This window comes from Sturnus vulgaris, chromosome 5, assembly GCF_052056855.1.
Source record: "Sturnus vulgaris isolate bStuVul1 chromosome 5, bStuVul1.hap1, whole genome shotgun sequence".
NCBI classification, from domain to species: domain Eukaryota; kingdom Metazoa; phylum Chordata; class Aves; order Passeriformes; family Sturnidae; genus Sturnus; species Sturnus vulgaris.
The window spans coordinates 74,187,775-74,202,743 of record NC_142247.1 but is presented as its reverse complement, the minus strand read 5'-3'; the positions used below and the strand labels follow the sequence as shown (position 1 = coordinate 74,202,743).

Sequence of the window (14,969 nt, the reverse complement as noted above, 5' to 3'; positions counted from 1 at the left end):
CACCTGCAGCCCCTCCCTGCTGGAGACCCCCGACTTCCACCCCCTGCTCTGTGCAGAGAGCAAATCCACAGGGATGGAGTGAGGAATCCCAGAACCACTGAGGCTGGAAAAGGAGCTGAGGCTGCCCCTGGATCCCTGGCAGTGCCCAAGGCCAGGCTGGACATTGGGGCTGGAGCAGCTGGGACATTGGGAGGTGTCTCTGCCATGGCAGGGGTGGCACTGCGGGACTCTGGGGTCTCTTCTATCCCAAACCATTCCAGGATTCTGGGACATTGAGGTTGCAGGAGATGGGGCCTGGCCTCCTTGGGAGGAATGCAAAGCCAAAAACACATCCCTGAGGGAGAATTCCTGAAAGAGGGAGTTTGGGCTGTTCAGGAAGAGCTACAAGAGATGCTGGAGTCCCCACTCCAGGAGGAATTTCAAAGCTCTGTGGAGGTGGCACTTGGGGACAGGGTCAGTGGTGGCCTTGGCAGTGCTGGGAATGGTTGGACTCGATGGGCTCTCAGGTTTTTCCAACCCAAAGGACTCTGTGATCCCATGATTCCATGGAAGGGCAGAGGGACACACAGCCACCCACAGGAGACCGGGATGGCCACGAGAGACCAAGAGCAGGGACAACCATTCCCAACCCAATAAACCTCCCCAGCCTCCAAACCAGGACCCACTTTGGGTTTTTTTTTTTAAACTGACATTTCCTTTACAGGAGGGTTTGGGGTCTGCACGGACACACCCGGGGTATGGACAGGATTTACACCATCCAAAGGACATTCCTCAGAATTCCTCACTCCAGCAGGGCCAGGGGCACTGAGACACCCAGCAGCATCCTGCTGCTCCTGCCTGGATCCAGAGAGGAAATCCAGCAAGAGTTCAGCCCCCTCTGAGCACCCCCAAGGCCTCCCCAGCCCCGAGAACGGGCAGGGACTGATGGAAACAGCTTCCACTGGGAGCACTGGGAGCTGCCCCAGCTCAGGGCAGGAACAATCCAACAATCCCACCCCTCCAGGCTGCCACATCCCTCCCAAACCCTTTCCTTAGGCAGAAATCCCGTCCCTGCATGGATCCCCTGGTGGTGCAATGCAGGTCTGGAGCGCCAATGCCCCGGTCCCGGCAAAGCCATTCCCGAGGCAGGAGGGGATCCCAGGCACAGGAGCTGCCTCTGGAGGCAGGGGCAGAGCAGCAGGGCCCATTCCTGGGTATTCCAGCTCGGCACAGGCTGCAGGGATCAGCTTCTCCAGCTTTTATTGGGAAGGGGCTGGCAGGAGCTCTCCCAGTGCCCCAGTGTGTCCCTGGAGCTCAGGCTGGGTTTTCAAGCAGGGTAAATGGGATTTGGGGCCAGCAGCCACTGCCAGGCACTCCGGGGAGCTCTGACCCCTGGGGATGCTCCAGCCCCTCCTCTGCCTCTGCCCTGGACAAACAGAGCAGCATTCCACGTCAGGAATCCCTGTGCAGGGACAGGGATGGCACTGTCCCCTCCTCACTGTCCTCAGAGCTGTCCCGAGCCCTGCAGGGCTGCTCCTGCTCCCAGGGGCTGTGCAGGGACAGGGATGGCACTGTCCCCTCCTCACTGTCCTCCTGCAGGGCTGCTCCTGCTCCTCCCGCCGGGCTGGGGCTGCAGGGATGCCGAGGATCCAGGCACGGACAAGGACGAGGTGTCCAGGGAGGGACTCTGGGTCCCCTCCTGCCCTGCTGGTGCCACCCAGGGGACAGTTCCGGCTCTGCTCCCCGTGCCCCCGCGGCAATCCCAGCGGGATCAGGGCAGGATCTCCTCTCGGAAGGGCTGTCCCAGCGGGCTGGGACAGGCTGGGACAGGCTGGCCATGTTCTCCTGCTCCAGGAGTCCCCGGGTGGGTGCTCAGGGGTGGTGCAGCACAGCCTGCAGGTCCTCGGGCAGGGAGCCGATGATGGTGTCGATGTAGAGACTCACCCTCTGCAGGGTCTCCTCCTTCACGGGCAGGTGCTGGCAGCGAGCCCTCACCTGGGGGAAATGAGAATTCACACATTCCAGGGGCGTTCCCCTGCAGCTCAGGATAAAACCGGACAGCAAAGTGCCTGAGCCTTGGGAGGGGAAGAACTTCCCTGGATCCTCCCAGCTCTGAGGAGTTCACACAAACACCGAAATTCCCTGAGTTTCCCAGGCTTTCCAAGGCACAGGTATGACCCGGGATTGTCTCCACCCAGAGACAGGAAGGAGAGCAGGGGGAGGGAGGGACTCACCAGCTTCTCCCGGAGCTTCAGCACCAGGTCCACGATCTCCACCTCGGACTTGTCCTTCATCCAGGCCACGATGTCCTAAGGAGAGAGTGGCTTCCCTCAGGGACACTTCCCAAGGGATTCCCTAAGGAAAGCCTGAAGTAAAGGTGAGCAGGGGGCTCCTCATCCTCATTCCTGAAACAGTGACAGAGCCCCCCAGTGCCACCATGGCAGGGACACCTCCCACTGTCCCAATGTCCAGCCTGGCCTTGGGCACTGCCAGGGATCCAGGGGCAGCCACAGCTGCTCTGGCAATTCCAGCCCAGCCAGCAATTCCCAATTCCCCAGATCCCAGCCAGCCCTGCCCTCTGGCAGTGGGAGCCATTCCCTGTGTGCTGTCCCTCCTTGTCCCCAGTCCCTGTGCAGCTCTCCTGGAGCCCCTCCAGGCCCTGCCAGGGGCTCGGAGCTCTCCCTGGATCCTTCTCCTCTCTGAGTAAAGCATTTATTCTGATATTTGGAATAAGATAAACTGCAAGCCTTTGGTGCTTCCAGCCTGGCTTGGGAAAGGCCAGAGGGATGGCACAGGGGTGTCAGGGATTGCTGGCATTGTCCCATCCCAGCCCTGTCCCTGTCACCCACCGCCTCACAGATGGCCTCCAGGTGCAGGGCCTCGAGCTTCTGGCTCATCTCGCGGTGCCTCTGCCGGAACCATCCATCAAAATTGGGGGACTTGAAGAATCGCCTGTGGGGAGGGGTCAGGAATGCTGGAACTGAGGGGTCCTGGGGCTGGGAGGGTGATCCCATCCCACAGCCCCACCCTGTGCCCCCGGGAAGGGGTCAGGGGGACACCCCAGGACATGGGCACACATTCCCAGAGCAGCTGTGGCTGCCCCTGGATCCCTGGCAGTGCCCAAGGCCAGGCTGGACATTGGGACAGTGGGAGGTGTCCCTGCCATGGCATGGCTGGTACTGGATGGGTCTGGGGTCCCTTTCCACCCACCCATTCTATAATTATTGTTTCTGATCACTTTCTGGGATTTTTTTTTGTTCTCTGTGCATTTCCCATTTTCCTTCCTTGGCTATCCAGCTTCTGGATTTTCCCCGCTCCTGTTGCACCAAGTGTGTTCTCCATCCCATTCAGAACCAATTATCCAGGAGAACCCTGCACAAACTCCCCTGCAGGATCTCCACTCGTTCAAAACACACGAACCCCAGCGCTGGATTCACCCTGGATTTGCCCTTCCTGTGTCAATCCATGGCCGGGTCCTGCAGCTCCCACAGCTCCCAGGGTTTGCTGCAGTCCCAGCTGGAAGTGGGATCAGCATTACCTGCAGGTCTCACCTGTAGAGCCCCAGCCAGTCCCCCTTGAGCACACAGGTGAGCTGGGGCCCGGCGTGCTCCAGGCTCTTCATGAAATCCTCCTGGCAGAACGGGCGGATCTGGGGGGGATTCTGCACGGGGAGATCCACGTTAGCCCCACGTGCAACCAGGGCTGCACCTCCAGGGGGAAAGGTGCTCAAGGCACGAGGATAAAAACATCCCAAGGCTGTTTTTATCACATGAGATTCCCAGTAATTCAGCTCCTGGCAAAACCAGGAATACCTGTCCCAAGAGTTCTTTCCAATTTTTAATGAGTTTTTAAAGGAGTAAAACCCTATTCCTTCAATAGGGGAGGTTCCCAGGAGTGTGCCCAGCACCTGTAACCATTCCCAATCCCAAAGGGAAGGAGGACTGGCAGTGCATCCTACCTTCCACGGAGTGATGGCCCTCTGCAGGGGCATCAGGCTGGCCATGTAATGCTCCTAAAACAAGAAAAGATTTAAAAAAAAAAAAAAAAATCATAACTTACAGCTGAGGAGCCTCTTGTGGTGCCCAGAGCAGCTGTGGCTGCCCCTGGATCCCTGGCAGTGCCCAAGGCCAGGCTGGACATTGGGACAGTGGGAGGTGTCCCTGCCATGGCAGGGCTGGCACTGCAGGGCCCTGGGGTCCCTTCTATCCCAAACCATCCCGGGATTCCCTGCCCCTGGCACTGCTCCCTGTCCCCCCAGGTGTCCCTGGCACTCACCAGGGGGATGATGAAGCTCTGGGTGAGCTCCAGGAGGTGCCTCCTCAGCAGAGCGCTCTGCACCTCCGAGGGCCGCTTCCGCTGGATGCCCTGCGGGCACACGGTGTCACAGCTGGGGCACACAGCTGTCACCCGGTGTCACCCATGGCACAGCTGGGGCACCCTGGTGTCACCCGGTGTCACCCATGGCACAGCTGGGGCACCCTGGCACACACGGGCACACAGGTGTCCCCTCACTGTCACACACAACCTGCAGCTCTGCAGCCAAGGGAGCCTCAAGTGCTCCCCAAAACCCAGACCCCAAAGCACGGATCCCACCCTCTACTCAAATACATTAAAATTCCAAGTTTCACCACACAAAATCTGGGGTTTTTTCAGGCTCTTTTTTTGTTATCAGTTCTTCCCAGCCACTTTATTGCTAGCACCAAGATTTAATCCTTAATATCAAGTGGAAAATCCTAAACCTGGCCTGATGAACGTGTCCCAGCATGGACTAAAAGATCCCAAAGTGTAAATTCTGCTCCTCTGGAGAGTTGTGTGTGCTCAAGCCGAGCTCTTGGCAGGCTTTTCCCACCCAGGACAGATTGGGAGGTGCTTACTTACCTTTAGTAGCCTTTTTATCAGCGTTTTGTCTTTGTGAAGGAAAGTTTTATAGGAAGTGTAGATTCCTATAAAAACCCAGAATCAGGAAAAGCCAGGAGTGAGAGAGGGCCACAGCTCCCTGCTGCCCCAGGGGAAGGGTGAGGGTCAGTCCTGGAGGATACCTGAGCACTGCACTCACCTGGTTTGGTGTCCAGGGTTTTCAGCTTGGCCAGTTTCTTCACCTTTACCTGCTTGGGCAGGTCCCCTGTGACACACAGGGGGGACAATTCAGGCTCTGTCCCTTCCTGCTGGCACTCTGCACCTGGGGACACCCAGCCCTGCCCTTGTCCACCCTCAGAGCCATCCCAGCTCCCTTCCCTGCTGGAATTCTGGGATGAGGATGTGCTAAAATCCAGCTCCTCGTGCCCAGGAAGGGCTTTTCCTCTCCTGGAAGCTCCAGGACAGCAATTCCTGCTCCCCATTCCTGCACACAGCCAGAGCCTGAGCTCCTGCTGCCTCTGCCAGGAATGCAGCAGACAAAGGAATCCCTGCCAGGGCAGCTCCCTGCAGCCTCCAGCAGCTCTGCCAGCCCCAGGGTGCCAGGGCCCAGCTCACCTGGGATTCTGAGCTCACCTTTCACCCCGAGCTGCCCTGCAGACCCCCTGGTCTCACCTGCCATGCGGAGCTCGCCCACCCTCAGGATGTGTGGCCAGTGCTGCAGGGTTTTGATGAAGAAGGGGTTGGTGACGCCCACGACGATGTTGGGCCTGCAAGGAGGGCACAGGCTGAGCTCTGGTGGCTCAGTGAGTCCCTCAGGGCTGGTGCCAGGGCACAGGGGCACTCACGGGGCCTGGGTACGTGTGGTGTACTCCTTGAACTCGCTGTCGTGGATGGTGAAGTACGGCCGGAAATCACAGCAGTAACGGAGAGGGGCCAGGCAGCTGCAGGGACAGGCACGGTCACCTGGGCATGGCAGGGGCAACCTGGGCATGGCACGGGCACCTGGGCATGGCATGGGCAACCTGGGCATGGCAGGAGCACCTGGGCATGGCAGGGGCAACCTGGGCATGGCACGGGCACCTGGGCATGGCATGGGCAACCTGGGCATGGCACGGGCACCTGGGCATGGCAGGGGCACTCTGGGCCAGCACAGGGGACAGTCCCTGTCCTGGGGCTGTGCCCACCCTGGCGCTCCCACAGCCCAGGGGCCATCGCCCTCCTGCCCCCCCGGCCCCCCTGGGCTGGTGCCCAGCCCCTGGCACGGCACCCCCAGGGCCTTTCCCAGCTCTGCAGCGCTCCAGGGGCTCGGGCTGTCCCCAGGGCAGCACCTGGCACTGGGCCTGGCTGAACCCCTCTGGGAGCTCTCCAGGATGTTTGGGTTTGTGCTAAGGCAGAGCTCTGAGCTGGGAGAGAACGTCCCTCAGGGCTGGAACCAGCGGGGGAGGCTCCTCTGTGCCCCTCTCTCCTTGCTGGGCAATGAGCGTGGAGGATTTGCAGCAAAACCCAGCCCAGGTGAGCAGCACGGAGTGCAGGTGGCCGGGAAAAGCTGCCCGGATCTGCTGTCACAGTCCCTGTGGGTGTCACCTGGTGAGGGCCAGCACCATCTCTGAGGACACGCTGGGGGACGGGGCCATCACCACCATGGGCTCCCCCAGCAGCATCAGCTCCCACAGCATCTGGATGTGGATCAGCACTGGCTGGAAGCACCTGGACCACGGGAACAACAACAGTGGCAGGGGGTGAGTTCAGGACGGACCTGACACAGGTGTGGCCTGCAAGCCCCTCCAGGTGTGCTCCCATCCAGGAATTCGAGGTCTAGGATGGACTTCCAGCATTGCACAGGGCAATTCAGGTGTGTTCACCACTCAGCTGTTTTATACAAGTTTATGCTCTAAGCAAAGCCAAGCAATGTGTGGTCAGAGAGCCGTGGAGTGGTTTGGGTGGGAAGGGACCTCAGAGCCCATCCAGTGTCACCCCTGCCACTCTGGGGCCTCCTCTGGACTCTCCAGCAGCTCCAGGTGCTGCTGCTGTGTCCCCAGGGCTGGGGCAGCTCTGCAGGTGAGGTCTCACCTGGGCACAGGGGCAGGATTCTCCCTCCCCTGCTGCCCACTGGGCTCAGCCCAGCACCGGGGGGGTCTGGGCTGGGTCAGGTCCAGCTCTCACCCCCAGCACCCCCAAATCCTTCTGCCAGGGCTGCTCCAGCTGCTCATCCCAGCCTGGATCGATCCCTGCACTCGCCCTGACCCGGGAGCAGCACCTTGGACTTGGCTTTGTTAAAGCTCAGGAGGTTCCCATGGACGGGTGCTGCTTTCAGTGTGCCTGAGAGAGCAGGACAGCCCTGGATTCCAGAGGATGGACGTGGGAACGGCACCTCCAGGGCTGGATCTGCCTGGGACACCCCCCTGGGAGCTTTGGGCAGGAGCCCCTCCCCTGCCCCGGGGCTGTGCAGGGCACAAGGCTCAGCTCAAAGCCTGCCCAGAATGGGCAAGGAGTCCCTGGAGTGTGATCCTGCACCATCCCTGTCCCAGCAGCTGGAGGGGAGAGGGGTGGGAGAGCCTCTCACCTGAACAGATCCAGCTCATGAACACTGGGGAGAACCAGGGGGGCTGGTAGCAGGTTCTGGATGAGGAAGGGAGAAAAGGCTGTTAGTAGCTGTTAGTGAACTGTGAGGGGATGGGGGCAGCGTGGCTGAACTGCACCTGCACTGAGCAGCCAGCACGGGGGACACAGGGGACACAGGGGACACAGGGGACACAGGGGACAAGGCTCACACCCTGAGGGGTGTGCAGGAGCAGGGCTGGGGGCAGCATTCCACCCTAATTCATTTCTGTGCCTGCAAACTAAGGAAGATTCCTTTCTTTCCAGATGGCAAAGGCTGCCCATGTCTGCTCCTTTATTTTCCAGGGTTTCCTCTGGAAGGAGAGTGTTTGAGACCCGACAGAGCCAGGTGAGGTTAGAGGTGTGGCACCAAACCAGTGTTAGTCACAGAGAAAGGGGAAAGGGGGAGAAATCCAAACCAGAGCCGAACCAAAACACTGAGACAAACTCAAAACAACTGAATCCAAACCAGAGCTGAACCGAAACAGAGACAAACTCAAAACAACTCCAGGGTGAAGGCAGGAGAGCCAGCAGGGCCTGAATTCCCAGGAAATGCAAAGGGAGCAGTGAGTAAAGCACCTGGATTGGGTGCAGAGACTGCAGGCAGCAGAGCCTGGAGTGGAACTGCTGAGACCACCCTGATCCCAGACCTAAGGATTCCCAGCAGGATCCAGGACTCAGGATCCAGGATCCAGACCCAGCTCCCCCCTGGGAGCCAGCCCCTCTCACCTCCTGGTTGCACTGCTTCACTGGGCTGGAGCCTGGCTTGTCCACCCGGGATGGGATCCTCACCTGCAGGGCACGGACAGCAGGATCACCCTGGGATGGGATGGCATCACAGGGGACAAACTTCTCCAGCCACCAACTCCAGCTGGGAAGGCTGTGGGGAACGTGGGGTGACCTGGGATTTCACGGGACCATGGAACACAGGTACCTGGATGACAACTCCCATCACGGGCAGGTTCAGGGTCTGGCCAGGCACTGGGGGTGGCCACTGGTCGATCTCGTTGCACACTGGGGGACACAGGCAAGGGAAGAGTTTCACCTGAGGGAAAATCCAGCTCAAATCCACCTCATCCCGGGATTCTGAGAGGGAATTATCCCCTGCTCCCAGCTCACACATCCCCCTGACTTGTGGCAAGCCCAGAGCTGATAAATCAGGATGAAATGACCCAGGCAAAAAAGGCCTGATGGAGGTGCAGCAGATTCCTGGTTTTGGGAACACCCTGAATCCCTTGGGAACACCCTGAATGCAAACTGAGAGCCCCATCTCCTCCCTCCCAACCCCTCCTTCACACCTGGTTATCCACTCAGACAAGCAGGACAGAGCTCTTCCCTGCTGGAATTTGCTTTGAATTTACCCTTTGGAGCATTCCAGCTGTTTCCCAGGAAGCTCCCAGCCCAGCCCTGCCGTCCCCAGCTCACCTGCCTCCAGGCAGGGCTCCAGCTTGTCGAAGTACTCGGGAGCAATCAGCTGCAGCAGGCACTGGAACAGGTTCACGTAGGGCAGGCGGGACACGAGCACCAGGGACTGGGAACGGCACATTTGGGATCAGGACCCCCCCTGACCCCAGCACTGCACATTTCTGTACAGCTCAGAGAGGGATGAACTAAAAAAACCCAGCACAAAACGCTGGAATTCAAAAATGCAAGGAATTCTCAGAACATTGGGGCTGTAAATCAAAGTCTGCCCACTGGTTCAGTGGGGATGGAAAAACGGATTTCTGCATTAGCACGAGTCTGAAAGGAACTGCAGCCCCGGGGATTTTGGGACTCCAGACTCAGCACTGACCTTCTGGAAGTAGCCCCTCCTCATGGAGCTGTCCTTGACCTGCCGGAAGTACACGTACCCGAAATAGTGAGCGGCCTCTCGCTGCAGGGACAGGGACAGGGACAGACAGTGAGGGACAGCCCAGCCACACTGTCACCAACCCCTCCTGAGCCACCCCCCTGCTCTGACACACCCCAGCATCCATCCCAGCCCTCCAACAGATATCCATGGGGACACAGGGAGAGACACAACTGGAGCCAGGCTGGGAGAGCTGGGGGTGTTCACCTGGACAGGAGAAGGATCCAGGGAGAGCTCCGAGCCCCTGGCAGGGCCTGGAGGGGCTCCAGGAGAGCTGCACAGGGACTGGGGACAAGGAGGGACAGCACACAGGGAATGGCTCCCACTGCCAGAGGGCAGGGCTGGCTGGGATCTGGGGAATTGGGAATTGCTGGCTGGGCTGGAATTGCCAGAGCAGCTGTGGCTGCCCCTGGATCCCTGGCAGTGCCCAAGGCCAGGCTGGACATTGGGGCAGGAGCAGCTGGGACAGTGGGAGGTGTCCCTGCTTCAGTTCCCTGTCCCAGCACTGCCAGGATCCCAATTCAGTTCCATCTCCCAAAACAACTGGGGTCTCCTGAATTCATTTCCCTCTCGCAGTAGAACTGGAGTCTCCCTAATTCTAATTCCACTCCACCTCCCAAAATAGCTGGGGGTGCCCCTGACTCAGTGTAGTTCCCTCTCTCCTGATTCAATCTTTGATCCCCCTGACCCAACTCCCTGTGCCAGCATCTCCCTGTCCCCCTGATCCAGTCCCATCTTTGATCCCATCCCCTCTCCCCGCAGTTCCCTGTGAGCACAGCAGGAAATCCCCGTGCTGAATCGTCCTCATGTCCCCGTTCCCAGGCCCCAAGGACAGGAGGATTTCCCCGAGGGACCCAGGGCAGGGATGCTCGGGCAGGCCCCACCTGCAGCGTGAGCGGGGCCTCGCGGTTGTAGCGGCCGTCATCCTGGAACGGGCACGGGCGGGACGCGCCGGCCTGGCGCAGCCGGAAACTGAACTGCGTGTCCCCGAGGCCACCTGGGACACGACACAGACACGGGACACGCGGCTGGCACTGCCTCCAGGGATGCCACGGCATGGGGGAAATGCGGCACGGGAATGGGGAGAGGCGGAGGGGGAAAGCAAAGCAGAGAAATCCGGCAGGGAGGGGAGAGGGAAAGGAGAAAAGGAGAGGAAAGGAAGCAAAAGGGAACTCTAGGGAAAAGCTTTTCCCTGGCAGGGCTGGCACAGGGTGCCCAGAGCAGCTGTGGCTGCCCCTGGATCCCTGGCAGTGCCCAAGGCCAGGCTGGACATTGGGACAGTGGGAGGTGTCCCTGCCATGGCAGGGCTGGCACTGGGGGGCTCTGGGGTCCCTGCCCTCCCAAACCATTCCAGGATTCCCTGAAAGTACAGAAACCCAACACTTAAAGCCCCAGGGCCAGGCTGGATGAGCAGATTTATTTCTCATTGTCTCTTTGTGATGTATAAACAGGTTTGGGGACATTTCTGCTGCAGTGTCCCCTCCCCAGCTCCTGCTCCCAAACACAGGGATGTGACAGCTGCCACCCCAGGGACTCACCCTCCTGCCTACACTGGGAATTTCCCTGGAGGACAGGTTCCCACCCAGCACAGGGAGGCTCTGGCTCAGCCCCAGGGTGCTCCCTGCAGCCCCCTCAGCCCTGCTGCACCCCAGGAATTGTCCTTCCTCCAGGGACACCTCTGTCACCCTCGGTGTCACCAACCTGAGTAGGAGTCTGGGAAGGACAGGTAGCAGATGCTCGTTTTCTGCAAAAGAGCCAACACCCAGTGAGATCCCCTTCCCAGAGAGCTGCTCCCAAAGGAGGAAAAAGCAGGAATGCAGGAAAACGAAAAGGAAATGAATAAACGAAAAGCAGGAATGCAGGAAGGGTGGTCACCTCCTTCTCAGTGAGCCTGAAGTCATGGGGGTACACCAGCTGTGGAGAGAGCAGAGCCTGTCACCCCTGTGCCCACAGCTCCACACACAACTCCCCAAATCCCAACAGATCCCACAGCAAAGCCCCTGGCAGGGACACCTCCCACTGTCCCAATGTCCAGCCTGGCCTTGGGCACTGCCAGGGATCCAGGGGCAGCCACAGCTGCTCTGGCAATTCCAGCCCAGCCAGCAATTCCCAATTCCCCAGATCCCAGCCAGCCCTGCCCTCTGGCAGTGGGAGCCATTCCCTGTGTGCTGTCCCTCCTTGTCCCCAGTCCCTGTGCAGCTCTCCTGGAGCCCCTCCAGGCCCTGCCAGGGGCTCTGAGCTCCCCCTGGATCCTTCTCCTGTCCAGGTGAGCACCCCCAGCTCTCCCAGCCTGGCTCCACGGGCCGTGTCACCCTGGGCAGTTTTTATTCCATGAAAAGGATCCATAAAGGTCTATTGGATGCTGCCTCCCTGCCCTGTCCACTCCCCACCCCACAGAGATGCCCCTTACCCCAAAATCTCTGCTCGGAGCCCCCTCCCCTCCCTGTTCCCATCCCAACCCTGATCCCCCTTTCCACACCCCCAACCGCGATCCCGCTTTTCTCACTCTCCATCCCTAATCCCGCTTTTCCCACTCTCCATCCCTAATCTCCTCGTCCCCATCCTTCATCCCCTCTTCACTCCGCCATCCCTGACTTCCACTCTCCCTATTCCCGACCCACACCCCCAGTCCCCGATTCCCCCTTTTCCCCTCCCCATTCCCGATGCCCCCGTGTCCATCCCGGTCCCCTCACACGGCCGGTCCCCGACCCCCGTGTCACCGCCGCTCCCTGGCGCGCTGTGCCCGTCCCCGGGCGGCTGTGGCGCACCTCCATGGCCTGTCCCAGCTCCAGGTCGAAGGTCACCACACACACGCAGTCGATCCACGCGGCGAAGCGGCCCCAGGGCAGGGGCGAGGCGGCGGCGGCGGCGCGGCGGGGCCGGGGCCCGGCCCGGCTCAGCGCGTCCATGGCGGCGCCGCCCGCGCGCGGCCCGCCCCGCGCCGCGCCCCCTGCCGGCGGGGAGGACCCTGCGCCGCGCCCCCTGCCGGCGGGGAGGACCCCGCGCCGCGCCCCCTGCCGGCGGGGAGGACCCCGCGCCGCGCCCCCTGCCGGCCTGGAGGTCCCGAGCGCGCCGCTCTTACCATCGAGACGGGAGCGGCTGCGCAGAGCGGCGCGGGCGGGGCCGGGAGGTGTCATGGCGGCGGCGGCGGCGGTGTGAGGGCTCCGCGGGGCTCGGGGCTGTTGAACCCACGGCGGCTTCACCGCTCGGCGTCTGACCCCTGTGTGTGCCGGCGAGGGCCTGTCAAACCCCCGTGTGTGCCGGCCGGGGTTTGTGGGACCCCCCGTGTGTTCCGGCCGGGGTTTGTTGGATCCCCGTGTGTTCCCGCCGGGGTTTTGTGGGACCCCCCGTGTGTGCCGGCCCGAGTCTCCGTTCGCCGCCCCCATTTCCGTCCCGCGTGGCCGATTTTAGGAGCGCTCCAAACACCGTTTTAGGAAAAAAGACACCGTTTATTCCCTGCCAGCCGTGAGGAGGAGATTTCCACAAAGCGAGCTCGCGAAGGGGTAAAAAAATGAAATTTTTTCTACAGGAGAATTTTCACAAACTCGCCCCGGCGTTACTCACATTCTCCACCTGCCTAACGCACAGCTAATTGTGTGACCTAGCCTGACCCAGTTGAAAATTGACTTTCGCTTTAAAGAGAGTTCTTTTATTAAGCGAATTCTATTGTAGACGTTACCTGACGCCTCAGTTACGTTTCCGAAGGTGAGAAAATGACATTAATTCCTTTTGGAGGAGTTTACCCCGGGAATAGGAATTCAGCGGGGAGCCCCGGGGCGGTGCCAGGGCCGGGAGCTGCCCCGGGGGCAGAGGGCAAAGCGTGACCCGGGATTGTTTTATGTGATTTTTGTGGGATTACCGGCACGTGAATACAATGCATGAGCTGCTTCCTGCTCAGGGACATCTGGGAAATGGGAAATACCGGGGATAAATCACAGATTTATGGCAGATTTGCTGAGGAGCACCTTGGCAATTTGGGGGTTATTTATTGCCAGGGTCAGGCCCGGAGCAGAGGAGGAGTAAAGAGAAAGTGTGAGAAGGGCCTTGAGGTCCCTTCCAGCTGAACCATTCCGTGATTGCAGAGTGCCCAGAGGTGTCCAGGTGACACCGAGTGTCCCCCCAGGCACCCCGAGTGTGTGGTGACACAGCAGCTCCTGCCAGGAGCTGTTTTCCACAGGAATTCCATGGATGGCCAGGCTGCTGTGCTCCCCCAAGGCTTTAGTTATTTATTTGTGGCATTTCTTTAGTTCCCCCCGTGCTCTTTGTTCCATTTCAGCCCTTTAATGTCCTTGTCCCGCCCCTGTCCAAGTCCCCTGCTCCAGGACCAGAGGAGCTGCACTTAAACACTGCCTTGTGCCATTAACTGCTAATTAATGCTGATTATGATATTACAGACTTGTAATAAAGCCTGCAACACTACATTTACACTTGCCACACTTGGAGCTGATTTTTGCCAGACAAGGGACAGGAGGAAAGTACAAGAAAAATATGAATAAAAAACAATTGGGCGTTTTTTTCCTCAGTAACTCTTTGTCCCACAATAAAAGTCAGTTTTAGTCTTGTCCCAGGGGTCTCCCATGGCTGATTTCACTGCAGCCACACGAACATTCCTGCTTGGCCAGGCAGAAAAAAAATTAACTGTGAATAAAAAGGACAATAAAGGCGCTTAGAACATCTGAGAAGTATAAAAGTGGGGGCTGGAGGGTTTCTATTAGAATGGAAGCACAGCCCTGTACCTGAGCAGGGAAGTGTTGGGGCAGAAGGTTACACCCAGTATCCTCATTCCTTCCCAGAGAATTTCCCAGAGTCACCAGGCAGGACAGGCAAGTGTTGGAATCACAGAACCAGGGAATCCTGGAATGGTTTGGGATAGAAGGGACCCCAGAGCCCCTGCAGTGCCAGCCCTGCCATGGCAGGGACACCTCCCACTGTCCCAATGTCCAGCCTGGCCTTGGGCACTGCCAGGGATCCAGGGGCAGCCACAGCTGCTCTGGCAATTCCAGCCCAGCCAGCAATTCCCAATTCCCCAGATCCCAGCCAGCCCTGCCCTCTGGCAGTGGGAGCCATTCCCTGTGTGCTGTCCCTCCTTGTCCCCAGCCCCTGTGCAGCTCTCCTGGAGCCCCTCCAGGCCCTGCCAGGGGCTCGGAGCTCTCCCTGGATCTTTGTCCTGTCCAGGTGAGCACCCCCAGCCCCACAGGAGGTTTCCATGAACTGAGCACCTGCCCCAGAGTATTTTTGGCTTCCTGTTGACCCCCCCGAGATGTCAGGAGTGCTTTGCTCGGCTCCTCTGGGTGCCCTCCCGGCCGGAGCCGTGCCCGTGTCGGGCCCTGCCCAGCCCGGGGAGCTGCTGTGGGGCGGGGGAAGCCGCCCAGTGGGATTTTCCCGGAGAGCAGAGTTGAACGCTCTCAGCAGAGGCTCTGGGGGTCGGATCCTGTGAGCAGGCTGATGGCAGAGCCCGGCTGAGCCGGGCAGCTCCGGGCTGGTGCTGGACCATATTTGGGAAGGTTGGCGGTGCAGATCTGAGAGCGCAGCGCTGGTGCCGAGCTCGGAGCTGCCGGGGCAGCGCCGGGGCTGCTGCTCATCTCCCCAGCAACCCCGCAAACACAACATTGCCCAACGCTGCCGGCTATAATTAACCGTGCAGGCCGGCCCCGCAGGAGCCGCTGGCCTGCGCTCCCGCATCGCC

General features: G+C 59.9%; 1 protein-coding gene and 2 long non-coding RNA genes across 6 annotated transcripts in view; 2 read left to right on the top strand and 1 right to left on the bottom strand.

Moving 5' to 3' along the window:
• LOC148223808 (uncharacterized) overlaps nucleotides 1-654 on the top strand; it is a 135,342-nt gene extending 134,688 nt beyond the window's left edge. The window contains exon 2 of the long non-coding RNA XR_015804128.1: nucleotides 194-654. This is a non-coding gene — a long non-coding RNA (uncharacterized LOC148223808). The remainder of the gene's footprint in view (nucleotides 1-193) is intronic.
• Nucleotides 655-1,222: 568 nt separating this feature from the next.
• Nucleotides 1,223-12,201, bottom strand: DENND6B (DENN domain containing 6B). 4 transcript variants are annotated; one of them, XM_088166026.1, is made up of 20 exons: nucleotides 12,052-12,201; nucleotides 11,159-11,197; nucleotides 10,985-11,027; nucleotides 10,168-10,317; nucleotides 9,227-9,307; nucleotides 8,860-8,965; nucleotides 8,369-8,448; nucleotides 8,164-8,253; nucleotides 7,400-7,455; nucleotides 6,421-6,543; nucleotides 5,682-5,777; nucleotides 5,509-5,603; nucleotides 5,036-5,101; nucleotides 4,858-4,922; nucleotides 4,255-4,344; nucleotides 3,938-3,991; nucleotides 3,531-3,640; nucleotides 2,829-2,931; nucleotides 2,214-2,288; nucleotides 1,223-1,974 (listed from the first exon to the last, which is right to left on the bottom strand). In XM_088166026.1, exons 2-20 carry the CDS (start codon nucleotides 11,182-11,184, stop codon nucleotides 1,852-1,854), a joined length of 1,632 nt encoding a protein of 543 aa, XP_088022152.1. In that variant the 5' UTR covers nucleotides 11,185-11,197; nucleotides 12,052-12,201; the 3' UTR covers nucleotides 1,223-1,851. The 4 variants fall into 4 exon arrangements, with proteins under 4 accessions (XP_088022152.1, XP_088022149.1, XP_088022151.1 ...); XM_088166023.1 differs by having other exon boundaries at nucleotides 10,168-10,280; nucleotides 12,052-12,195; XM_088166025.1 differs by having other exon boundaries at nucleotides 8,164-8,226; nucleotides 10,168-10,280; nucleotides 12,052-12,195.
• Nucleotides 12,202-12,412: 211 nt separating this feature from the next.
• Nucleotides 12,413-13,809, top strand: LOC148223807 (uncharacterized). Its single transcript, XR_015804125.1, has 2 exons — nucleotides 12,413-12,988; nucleotides 13,279-13,809. It is a non-coding gene; the product is annotated as an uncharacterized LOC148223807 (long non-coding RNA).
• Nucleotides 13,810-14,969: the final 1,160 nt, after the last annotated feature.

What these genes read in the sequence shown, in the direction of transcription:
- DENND6B (XM_088166023.1), bottom strand. Translation starts at nt 12,192, where the DNA reads ATGGACGCGCTGAGCCGGGCCGGGCCCCGGCCCCGCCGCGCCGCCGCC. An exon ending in AGCTGGGACAGGCCATGGAG is followed by an intron (nt 11,198 to 12,051) that starts GTGCGCCACAGC and finishes CTCTCTCCACAG; the next exon opens with CTGGTGTACCCCCATGACTT. An exon ending in TGATAAAAAGGCTACTAAAG is followed by an intron (nt 4,345 to 4,857) that starts GTAAGTAAGCAC and finishes GTGTGCCCGCAG; the next exon opens with GGCATCCAGCGGAAGCGGCC.